This window comes from Passer montanus, unplaced genomic scaffold, assembly GCF_014805655.1.
Source record: "Passer montanus isolate IOZ18808 unplaced genomic scaffold, ASM1480565v1 scaffold13, whole genome shotgun sequence".
Classification (NCBI taxonomy): domain Eukaryota; kingdom Metazoa; phylum Chordata; class Aves; order Passeriformes; family Passeridae; genus Passer; species Passer montanus.
The window spans coordinates 3,616,037-3,628,713 of NW_024359832.1; the positions used below are offsets into that span (position 1 = coordinate 3,616,037).

At 37.9% G+C, this 12,677-nt stretch overlaps 1 protein-coding gene across 7 annotated transcripts in view; it reads right to left on the reverse strand.

Moving 5' to 3' along the window:
- Positions 1 to 12,677, reverse strand: part of ATP10D (ATPase phospholipid transporting 10D (putative)) — a 50,858-nt gene that overhangs the window by 37,224 nt on the left and 957 nt on the right. For 6 of the 7 annotated variants that reach the window (XR_005626498.1, XR_005626497.1, XM_039698903.1 and 3 more), the window contains exons 2-4: positions 4,540 to 4,849; positions 3,582 to 3,776; positions 2,806 to 3,010 (exon numbers count right to left, since the gene is read on the reverse strand). Coding sequence is in view for 5 of the 7 variants with exons in the window: in XM_039698903.1 (XP_039554837.1) it covers positions 2,806 to 3,010; positions 3,582 to 3,776; positions 4,540 to 4,805 (666 nt within the window). In the remaining 2 variants the exon portion in view is untranslated. The remainder of the gene's footprint in view (positions 1 to 2,805; positions 3,011 to 3,581; positions 3,777 to 4,539; positions 4,850 to 12,677) is intronic. The other variant, XM_039698901.1, reaches the window with a different exon arrangement.

Sequence of the window (12,677 nt, forward strand, 5' to 3'; positions counted from 1 at the left end):
TCTTTGCAAACTTGGTTAAATGTGAAAGACCTGTCTCTGCAATGACGCTTCTCATTGTGATTTGCATCGGAGGCACAACATTTCTGTAAGATGTTGTACAGAAAAACTTGACTGATGCTTTGCAAGAATTTTGCACTGTACACTGATTACCCAAATAGGAACTAATCTCAAAGTGAAACAGTCAAAGCAGTCAATTCTTTTCTTCCACTGTCTGGAAACATCTAAATATATACTGCTGGTGGAGCTTCCTGTAATATACCTTGAAGCAGCAAGCACTGAAACTCTGGGTGTAATCTATAGTGGACACAGCTATCTACACTCTGCCAGCATAAAACAGAGGTTACAAAAACTATATCAAAAAGCAGATTTCTTGATATGGACACACAGATCTTCCTGGACTATAAGTTTATTTTCTATATTTTTTTCATTATAATCATAATTTTGGCAAAGCAAATACTGAGAGTAGAAGTCTTTGTACATTATTTCTTGAGAAGTTTTCCTATGTTTCCTGGCACAAAAGAGAAGACTTACATTTTGGCAGAATTAGAATTACTTGGATTTTGTGTAAAGGTCACTAAAGAAGGGAGACAATGAAGATGGAAACTGAGTAAGGGAGCTGGGAATGGCAGGCATCAGACACTCACTGAAATGGGGAGATGCAGATTCCCAGGGCCAAGCCCACTTGCTCTGGCTGTGCTGTGTTCCTGACATATACACCATTTGATAACACAGCATGGGAATGGAGTGGGTGTATGGCTAAGGTGGAAGAGGAGGCCTAGGAATGCCTTTGATCAACTTGGCTTAGGCTTACCAGAAGAAAAGAACAGCACTTGCCACTAGCTTTGAGGATGCTGCAGCCAGGATTGGATTCAGTCACTGACCACACAGGCTGAGAGGGATCCAACTGCTGCAGTTCTTTGCTATCTCTTATAATCAAATAGGAAATATTCACTATTCACAGTGTTTTAGTGCTAACGGCATATCACCTTCTCCGCCCCCATGAACCTGCACGTGGTTCAGCTAACCACATGAGGGGTAGAAGGAAAAGGAGAGGAAGCAACATTTTAGTATCTTGAAAGCAGCAGATTAATGTCAGTTTGTTCACAAAATAGTTCATCAACCTCAGGAAGTCAGTCCTCTTCTGTTTTGTGTATTTCTCTTTGAATGCCAAGATGGTTGGAGACAGTGTTCTGTGTCTCATTACCCACTGCAATTTAAGAAGCCTCAAGTTACTTTCCCCATTTCTTTCCTGTTGTCATTTAAGCATTGAAAAAATAATAAAAAATCACTATGAGAGTTTCAGCTCCTGCCTCTTGCTTTCCTTTTGCCTTGCCTTCTCTTAAAGGAATCCCATGTGCACCAACAGGTGCCCCATTGATAAACCCTTTCATTGTGTTCCTACTTGCTCAGTCACAAAGAAGCAGGACATAACAACCTTGGAAATAGATTAAGACTCTGTAGTTCTTGTATTCATATGTTCTTTAATTTGGTGTTGTTTATTCCTTTTCTTCTGGGGTTAAAAAGTGGGAGAGGTCAGGCAGTCAACCCCTGACATGGCATTGCCAGTTTTACTCAGACTGAGTTTATAAGGACAAATTCCCAGCCTGGAGCTCAGCTGGAGGTGCACTCAAGGTCTGTGAAACAGACCATGGCTGTACATTCAGAAACCAAGCAATCCTGACAAGAAGACTCTATAATAACTATAAATGTTTTTTTCCTATTTGAAAAAATGAACAGTCCTGAATGGTGAAGGAATTGACACTTTTTTTGGACAGTATGACTCTTCCTAGAATTTTGGTACAAGCTTTCAAAAAATAAAGAAATCCGTCTTTTTCTTCAGTGGAACTCAAATCAGGAACTCAATCCCCCTGGCAGCAGGAGCTGGTATGAGAATTGGGCCACCTCAGTATATGCTGTAAGCCTGAAGAACCATTGGCATTTTGCTTTGTATAATAATATTTAAAAAAAAGATCAAACAGTGCTTCCTGCCTTGCTGTTTTAAGACTAAATCAAGAAATAAAAATAAAAACAGAAGTAAAAATAAAAGCAAGCATGTGTCTGTTAGGGGATAAGAAACAGCCTTGTTCATGGATAGCACATCATGCCTTTGGTATTACCATACCCACTAAGTAATGGCACTTAGAGACAACTTCTCACTTCCTCACCACTGCTGTAAATTCAGAGGCAGTTCAGGTAATTTTTATGTCCAGAGGTCTCAACACTTGGTTGTTACGGACAACACTGAAGCTCCCTGCTGTTGCTTTAAGCATGGTGTTTCAGCAGCAGAACTGAAGTCTACAGAAATGTCAGGATTCTTTAATCTTGTAATATTGTCTTTTTTGTGCCAGCCTCCAGCATTCTGGCTGCTAGGAATAATATTAAAATATTATAAGGGAGTAACAAAGTGTTTGCAGTGTGAAGAAAGGGTGAAAAAGATAGTATCTGCTCTTCTCTCTAGGTCTTCCCATAGCACAGAAATCCTTTCTAAAAAACTCCAATTTCTCACCTGTGAAATGTTATGCACCATAAGTAACTACTTGAGGCTTACCTGAATTGTTAATTTCAATGGTTTTCATTACTTGAAATAGATCTGTCTTTCTCTGGGTTATGTGAACACACAAAGATTTGCTCTGAAACCACTCAAGCAACAAACTAGAACTGTGTTACCTAGTACCTTGGGTTTCAGATGGGGATTGCTGAGCTACCATGAGTTAGGCAGTCTAGAGGGCTGAGTTGTTTAGGTTTTTTTAGTTCACCACCTGTCATGTCAGCTTTCTTACACCACTAGAAAAGCACAATTTTTACCTGCTCTGAATATCCTCTCACCACCTGTCTCTGCTTTAGATTGGTTTCTCCATCAAGGCCTGCAGTTTCAATGTAACAGATCCCATCTGGGTCACTAGAATATAACAGCACCATGTCAGCAGGAATGATTTCATTGCGTGAAAGCCGGACGAAGTCCCCAACATTGACATTTTTCCAGCACTCATCTATGTATTTCTTCTCTTTCCTGGAATACACAGAACAGTGATTTTTTACAAATGCATAAGCTGAAACTGAGAAAAACCTACAGGTGCTATTTGTGGTGGCTACTACAACATATCAAAAGTGACATTTTCCAAAATACTTGTTGTACAAAGTACAACAAGATGACATTATAGTGCAATAAACTAGCAGCCTTTCAATTTCCATTAAGCTATTTAGAGGAATTAAAACTACATGTTTCAAAACAAACGCTATGTTTAACAATGCTTCACTAGTCAAAGTACCTTGGCTAATACAGTATGAACACACACATGAACTCATTTGCCTCAAAGCAAAACTTCTTTTTCCTGATTTTACACTAACATGATAACCATTTAACAAAACTGGTGATCAAGTCACAATTAGACCCTGATATAAACAATCCTGTTTTGAGCAGGAGGTTAAGACTAAATGACTTTCAGAGACCTTTTCCAAATTATATTATTTTATGCTTCTATAAGTATCCAGAAGGTAAACAAAAGAGTTATCACCAACTCTTTCATATAATAGTCATAATCCAATAATAACAATAAACCACAAACACTCTTGTCTCTTACCTGCTATATACTTTGGTTACTAAGTTGTTTATCTGTTTATCCATTTTGTACCTTGAATAATCTTCCAGACCATCCTTCACTGCAATAATTGTCAGAACCCCTATCAGAGGTAGCATTGTAATTTCTTTTTGGAAAGCTTCAACTAGAGGAACCCAATTTAGGACAACCAGAAAGAGGAAATATAAATTGGCAACTCTGAAACAAAGAGAAAACACAGGATTTAACTGTGCTAGCAGGCAATGATCCTTATTTCCCCACTTCATGCTATACATAGATTTAAGTTATCAGCAATTTATCTTTTCTTCACGTGCAATTTAAGGTATAACTATCCAGAACTCTGTTTTCTCTCTCCAGTCAACAGATTACCTAGCAACACAGTTGCTTAACATACATGATCAGGTAATGCAGAAACTAAGATTTCTCCAGTATTTTCAAAAATGTCCTCTAGGCACATGTTCTCCAGAGTGAAGCACTGGTGAATTTTGCACTCTCAAATTTCCAGGTCCTTTAAACTTAATTTTATCATCTCTTAGGAAAGATTACATGTTTTAAAAAGGGAGCCATCCTGTAACCTCCTTGTGTAGCTTGACAGATCTCCAAGCAAAAGGAAGATGAAAACAATTGGCAAGACAGAAAGCCATGAGGGAAGGGGGAAAAGACATTTGCAGGAAATAAGCTGAAAATCCCACTACCGATTGGTGTGTGGCAGTGCTCCAAGAGCAAGGAACAGTTCAACAGTCCAAAGAACAGAATAAGTGGAAAGCACATAAGCTAAGGAGAAAAGGATTAGCTCAACAATGATGATCCTCAAGAAACTTTGGCCATATAACACGTATCTTTTCAGAAGCAATAGGTCAGTGGGAGGAGTAATTTTTTAACATATAGTAACACAGACAAATGTTTAAATAGAAGTATTCAACTTCAGAAGAGTTACCACAACCAAAAAGGAGTTCCTTACCTGTGAAACTGTTCAAATAAATTCCGTGGTAAAAAATTCAATAAAGTATACCTAGTAGTCCGTATTTTGTTATTCATGTACAGTTTTGATACTTTTTCATACTCTTCTTTAAAATGTCCCAAACAGGGTATCACTATCCTATGTTTGCCAGTAGTTTTTGATGGCTGATAGTACTTGTTACTTGAACTGTTGCTGCTGCATTCTCTGCCCTCTGTTGGTATCAGTCGCTGCCAGCGGTATCGGGCCCAGCGGATGGGATCTGCCATTTCTGCCACCTGAAACACTTTATAGTCCAAGGAGAATCATCTCTCTAGAAATGTTTGAAAATACAGCAAGTCACACAACAATTCTATAAAGGCTTTCAACAAAAAGTCACAGCTACAGTTTTGAATGAGCCTAGGGAAAAAAGTAATTTTCATAATGAACCCAACCCAGAATGTTAATAGGTTATGTAAGGTCAGGAACTTCTGCTTCAAAGATTGAATTTATCTGAATTTCATCAAACCTTTCAGAATTCTATAATTTGATTACTCTGTTTAAAATGCACAATATTTTTGTAACAGAAGTCCACCCACCTGTTTCTCATGCTGTAGCATGGTGCAAAAAGGCAGACAAGCTGCTAATTGTGCAGAGAACAGCATTTTGAAAGGAATCCTCATCTCAGACACTGCAGTCCATGCTGATGGTTAACAAACCTTTTTAAACTCAGAAGTCAATAATCTAGTAATATGCATCTGAATAGAGCCTTAGACACAAAGTGAGGACTTGCCAGTGAAAGGCACTAAGTAGCTATCATCAACCAAACTTCTTCCAGTGAATTAAAGAGGTTTGAGAACTTTTAACAACTGACAGAGGATTAATAAATTTCATGCCAATGCTTCAACTTTATCCACCTAGTTAAGCTCTAGCATTCTACCCAGGAATTTGTTTTCCTACAGAGAGCCAAAGTTCATAGTTATAGGTGATACTCACTTTTAGCTGTATGTGCTGCTCACTTTATCAAATCACCCAATGAAGTCAGAAAAGGCCTCTTGCACAAACCATCCTTTAGCAGAAGCTCAAAAGTGCTGTTTTTTATAACAATTTTTTTACAATTTGAAAGTTTTAACTAGTGGTTGCTACATTTCTTGTATTACTTCTTCCATAGAACAGTTCATCATACATTTTTTTAAAACTATAAATTGCACAAGCCAAAATCAGTACTTCTCGCTTCAGATACCATCTGGTATCTTACTACCTGCATAGACTCTAGCAAAATTTTTGACTAAAACCTCTTGCTAAATTCCCACACAAAAGCTGCTTCTGAAAGTTCTAAAACTTGCTGCATTTTCCTAAAGGAAATCTCTTTACAACAGACTCTCCTGTGTGGTTATCAAACTAATCCTGACTTGGGTTTCAGTCAATTCAAGCTTCTGTTCATGTGGTATCTTTCTCTTCTACTGACAAATGCCACTCTGTCCTGCTCAGATTGCTTCAAAATGTTGCTCTAAATTGTAATTTTCCAAACTATCAACTTGACTATTTTATCCAGACTATCTTCTTGGACATATCTTCCTTGATTCTTCTATTACATCTGCAGAATTCATGACACGAGCACAGTGCCCTCACCAGATCCTCTGAAAACTGGGTAATATTAGTATTTCCACATCAACCCATTCTGTTCTGAAAAAGGAGATTCTTCAAACTTCGTAAAAAGCCAGGATGTCTGTGGCACAGCTAGAAAGCTTTTCTCTAATGTTTATCTGGCCTTTTCATCTCATCAAATTAAGATGGGACATTTTTGTCCCATCACCATTAGCTGTGGATAGCTATCGACTGTCATGGTGTCTGGGAAGACTGGAACCATGTACATGAAAATCATGTTCTTTAGAAACCATGAACTGCACATGAAAGAGAGGAAAAAACCACCAAAACCTCTATACAGCATTTCCCTGCTGTGCTTCCAAGGCCCTTCTGCAGGGCTGCCGCAGGCATCAAAAGGGATCAGTCTAAGGAAAAGGCTTTCCCTTTTTTCTCAGTCCTAAACCTTGTGGTCCCAGTAATCATCAGACTATCAAAGGTTGCAAGAGAATGCAGTTATGTCTGGTACTTCTTAGAGAGCAAGAAAGAAGAGATTGTGAAGATTTTTTAAAACACATGGCATCCTCTTATTTTCACACAATGTGGCATCGTCTATCCTTGCTTCTTCTAATCCTGCTGCCTAGGAGACAGTTCCCAGAGGGATTGCCCTCTGCATAGAGGTTACTGTGCCATTTCAGTCAGGGTCAGCCTTTCCTCCAGAAATGGGAACTGACATTTAGAAGCAGCTGCTTCACACCAATGAATCACTTTAAATGTATGGCTACCATACAGTCATACATATGAACACTGATCTGTACACACATGAAAGAGATGCTCCAGCTAACTTACACTGAGCCTGAGAACAAGTCTAAAGATTGAAAGGTCTTCAAACTGTTCAGGGACTGCAGAACATACTGCTAGTGGAGTCCATACATGACTATGCAGATTTCAATACAAGTAGAGCTCCCAAACTCCCAAATTAATATAGACTCACTCATCTACAAAAGTCAGGACTGAATTAAAGAACCAAGTACTAGAAATTAAAGAATTTTAAAAGATGACGGGCTGAAAAGAGTTAGGTTGTTTTTTTTTTCACGCAATCACAAATTTCGGCAGTTCAGCAATTAAAAAAAACCCCAAACTTCTGGATTTTGGATGACATCTTTAAGGCTTGGCCATTTTGAAGAAACAACAATTCTCCTTAATTTTCTCTGCTGTGAAAATTATTTTGTACAATGGAAGACCTTTTCAAATAAATGTTTGCTTTAACTAAAACTAAACTGGATTATCAGGGAGAGTTTTACCATAATTTCTTCTTTTAAATTTACCAGACTCCTTCAAGCTTTCATCTTCAGCATGAATCATACAGGGTGTGTCAATTAACCACACTTTTGCCCAATAATCTGACATATCTCTACTCACTGTTAAAGTGTACAATGACATAGGAGCAAACTTTAGTAAGTAAATGCCAGGAAATTTCACAAGTTACCACCAGCCAGATACCTGAGAGCAGGTTACATTTGTATGAAAACAAACATGATTTTCACTAAGACCAGTGAAAAAAACATCTGATACTGTTAAAGAAGGAAGGAACTCTATCTTGACCTCCCAGGGCTAATGGGAATGCAAAAGCTTAAACAGGAAATCCTGTTCATTCAGCAAAAATTATGTAGGCAAAATAACCTACACAGCTAAAATACACCCCATAAATTTCAAAACTTTCTAAATTCTAAGTAGTTTTGGCTTACATAATCTATTATCTTTTCTAGCATTTGATACTCAGTGACCACCATTTTTACAAGATAAAGCAGTTGGGAAAGCAGGGAGGATGAGCACTGAACATTTTAACAGGACAGCATGTTAAGAAGGAATTCCTCACCACTAGATGAGGAGCTAATAGTTTAAACTGCATATGCAATGTCGAAGAGCAGTCACCCCCCACCACATACATCTCTCTGACTCCTAACACAGCTCCAAAACTGCCCCACCCTTCCTCAGAGAAGCAGAGCTTAGAAAGGAACAGGAAACATCAGATTCAGTTCCGTGCACTGCATGTTTTTGTCAGTATCTCCAGTGTTCTAATGTAACTACGTCTAAGAAAACTGAAGATTGTAGGGATGAGAAATAACAAACACAATCCCACAGCACTGGAAACACTGTATGAGAAATAACAAATAATCTCCTATGATCAGAGAGGTGAATCAGACAATTAACACATCCTGGGAAAAAAGTATCTGCATCTCATCCTCTGCCATAATGCCCTCTGACTCACCTGGGATTTGACTGAGCTACTACTTTGCAAATTTATTTTTTCAAATAATTTGTATCAGAATTTTAAAATAGCACTTTTGATGTTCCAAATAAACCTCTTTTGCATTTCTTAACTCAATTTTGAGTAATTTTATTCTTCTTCCACAATAAATTTGGTTCATAAAGTATTGAACACATTTTCTGTGGTCAGAAGGAGTTTCATCAGCTTCATGTTAGACAATTGAGAGGATTAAGTCACCAAAGATCAAATAAACGCTATTTTAAAATCTTTTTCTGAGAAATTAATTCCCTTAAAACATTATTTGACCTTCTTGTCATGTTATTTTTCATAGCCAAGTTTTGAGTTCCCCAGCTAATGTGAACTCAAAGTAGAAATACAAAACAGCAGGTATTTCTGGAAACATTGGCAAATGATCTACAAGATGTGTTACTCTGAAGCACTATTTTTAGAAGTTAATTTCTAAAAAATATGTTTATGTTTAAAACCCCCAGGAATAATGTTCATGTATTTGAAAACAGGAAGCCTAAATGATCACATGCTAACTTTTGAGGACAGCCTCACACATGCTATCCTGTCCTCCTTTTCACACTACACACTGTTCAAGTAAACACTCTTGGTCTTGCTAAATGGAAACAGCTGATACAGAGGGATTTCAGGTATGTCTTACACTCAAAAAAGGGAAGTTCTTGTAGTAGGCTTACTAACTGTTACTAACATAGTGATAATGATGAAATGTGGAAGGGAATTAGATGACACTGGATTTGTTTGCTTTCTTGCTCTTTTTCTACACCAGTTCCTTCATGTGCTCTGATTCTTTCTTCTTCTTATAGCGCACTTTGAGATATGAAAAACTGGAGGGACCAGATATGGTTAACATGACATAGCTGCCTGTCATACCTTTGTAAAAGCAAGGCACAACAGCATCATTTTTACCACAGGACAGGTCAACACTATACACTCTCCATGTTTGACCATCCTATATCACAACCAAAACAGTCTTTGAGAACTCTCTGCCAGTGGTAATGCTGAGAAAACCCCCACTTCTAGAGTCTGTACCCTGGAAGAAGGGCCTTGCATCACAAAGCCCCATGTAAGCATTCTCTTGTATGTGTATTTCATGTCTATAAGTTGTTTTCTTTCCCCATCACTTCCCTTCCACTTTGTAAAGTCTTTTGTAAATTCTGTCAGCTTCCAATTCTGTGAAGTATCACCTGCATATCTGCATGCAATCCTTTACTCCGAGCTTTCCTGGCGGGGGATGGAGCTGACACTAAAAATTCCTTCATTCCAGTTATATTATTGGTAGCCTTTGGCAAATCACTTCCTGATCTCTCTCATAGTAGATAATTTCTTAAGATCATCAGCAGAACAGATGTGCAGATAATTTAGCCTACGTTGATCCTGCTCTGGAAGTGCACCTTACTATTATGCTGTGGTCATTTGCTCACATGTCACGTGAAGTGCCTTACCACTCAGCCTGGCTTCTCCTAACCACTTCCTCCCTTCTGACAACATCCTTCTCTTTTGCTCTGACCTCCAAATAATTAGTCCTCATTTTTCATTCAGAAAATTCTTTGTTAAATGCACTTGGTAAATGACATATTTCACAAGAATGTTCCCTAGACCTTTGACACATGCATGCTTATGGTGTGTGTCTCTATCCTGCTGCTTCTCAGGCACTGTGCAATAGCCTTCATCGGGGCTAGTTTCCAGGAGGAAGGAATAAATCAATTGTTGGCAAACAGAAATGCAATAAAAAAAATTCATTATCTTACCTGAAAAATTTCTACAGCACCTAGAAGGGAAGTAACTCAGACAATGGATCTCCTGCTTAGGTCTGAGGTTCTGGGTGACCAGGGAATATAAAAAATGCTATCTTAGATGGAAGTCACACTACACAATGGGGAAGAGTGGATCATCCCCAGTCCACACAACAGTCCTATTTAAACCTCTTAGCAAGTGTTACTGCACAGGTTCACTACACTACTCTACACTAGCACTTTCATCACTACACTGACAGAACTATACAGGCTGAATGTTAAAAACTCCTGTTAATCATCTTTCAAAACTCATAAGCTAGCAGAAAATGAAGAACCTTCAGGGAAGCAGGGCCTGAAGATTAATTTATACTCTGAAGAACAAATACTTCTTTTCTCCTTAGGTTTTATGCTTTCTCTGTAACATGCAATTTCACAAATTTGTCACACATTTGCAAGCCAATAGGAAATCTGCTAAGACATTCTAATATGCCAAATAGATCTGGATAAAAGACTTTTGCTGTCAATTTATGGGGCAAACAGCCAAAAATCTGCAGGAATCAAAACTTCAAATTTAGAAAATAATGTGGCCATTTGCAACCATATATTCTGAGATATATCTACAAAAGAGATATAAGAATTCTTGAATTAAGAATGGAAGGCAGATGTTAGTATGAAAAATCAGTTGCTGCGGTACTATTTTGCCATGCACTCCTACCTACAAAGTCTTATTTAGCACAGGCAACACTGAAACCTTGCAAGCCTTGAAAAGCCTTGGATCTTAGAAAGGAAATTTCTTAGTTATGGGTATTTTAAGTCAGCCATCAACAGCTCTTCACAAATTAAAAACAACCATCAGGATGCAGTAAAACCCAAGAAATGCCAAGGCCATGACACAAAGATGGATGCAAGATAATTTAATAGTAAACCATGCAGTAATACTGGTTAACATACTACAGTGTGGGAGCAGAAAAATACGAAGCAGTATAAAAGCAGAAAATCTCCTTCATCTTGGGTAAAGTTATTTAGGATGCCAATCAGATCTTCTACCGACGGACAGAACCAAACCACACACTAGCAAATTTTAGGGTTAAATTGATGAAATATTTTTAAAATAAAATAACTGCTGAAGAGTGATCATCTGTGAAAATATTTTACATCCCTTTTTTCCATCAGAAAAGTTCTCCTTTATGCCGTGTTCTCATGCACCACATTGGTCTCAAAACTGTAAACCAAAACCTTACAGTTTAAATCTTACTCTTTTATGACTGTCTTTCCACACAGATACACCTTTAGCTTATGGTCAGGCAGCATTTAGTCACTACAGATGCTTTGCTATGTGTGAAATGTACATGAATTTCACAGTAAGACTAAGGTGTGGACCATATTAAAAATTTATACTGGTGTTCATGTAATGCAGAAGAATGTGATTTTTTTTTTCTTTGTACACTCCCTATGCTATCATAAATACTTTTAAGAGAAATTGAGCCATATTGGCAGTATTGCTGGTTTCTAAAGGGCCAAAACTCTTTTGTGTAGGTAAGGTCTAGTATACTCATTGAAATTTATACTGAAAATACCTATTAAAGCAAGAAAGTGTACTTGAGTTCCTAAAATCCTAGATTAGGTTTCTGACTATTTTTTTCTATTCTTCTGGTTTTCTAAGACACTTACATAATCAGGTACTCAAAAGTTCCATAAATTCCCAAGGCACCCACTGAGGATCTCAGGTCTAATGCTACAGGGTTAGTGAATTTTTGACAAAACCAACTCTTGTAAGACCTCAGGAAGACAATCAGATTTGCCACAGAGCAATAAAATCTGCCTACTGCTTGGGGATATATTGACAGGAATAACCTGTGAATCCACTTTAACCACTAGAGACTTCCTGTAAGGCTATAAAACATACTGTTGAGATGTTATTTCAAACCTGAAAATGAGAAGTAACCTACAGCAATTGAAGGCTCAACTACAAATGTGTATCTTTAAAGTTTTTATTAATAAAAATGAAGCCAAAATATATAGAAGCCTAAAAACAAAATATGCAAGGAGTTAAGAATACTGAAATTCTGACCCTAGTAACCCTAAAACTATGTAAGACACTAGATTATGACTGCTGTGAGCAGCTGAACTGAGTTAAAACTTAACACTGAACAGAATTGTTCTCACTTCTGCCTTCCACTCCTGGCTCAGTCAACTCCTTCATAATGAGTCTGGTACTTACAGAACCTGGTTCTCACTGATCTGCAAGACCTTTTACTAACTCAAAGACAGTAACATCACTGGATTTCCCAATCCATCATTACAGCTGTGAAAGTACTCATGCTGGCACAAGCAAGGTGGGATAGGAATGTCTGATTAGAGAGTATCTTTGAGTACTCATGTAGAGCACTTGGCCCTAATTGCAGTCTAGTTTTCATTAGAAACATCTATCAGCTCTGGTTATTGCCTTTGAAATTCAGGTCATCCAGGGCAGTGGCAATTAACAAAAGAAAGTGATCCTCATCTGTCAGTCCTCCTGTAAGCAGTAAGTGCCCACACACCAACTG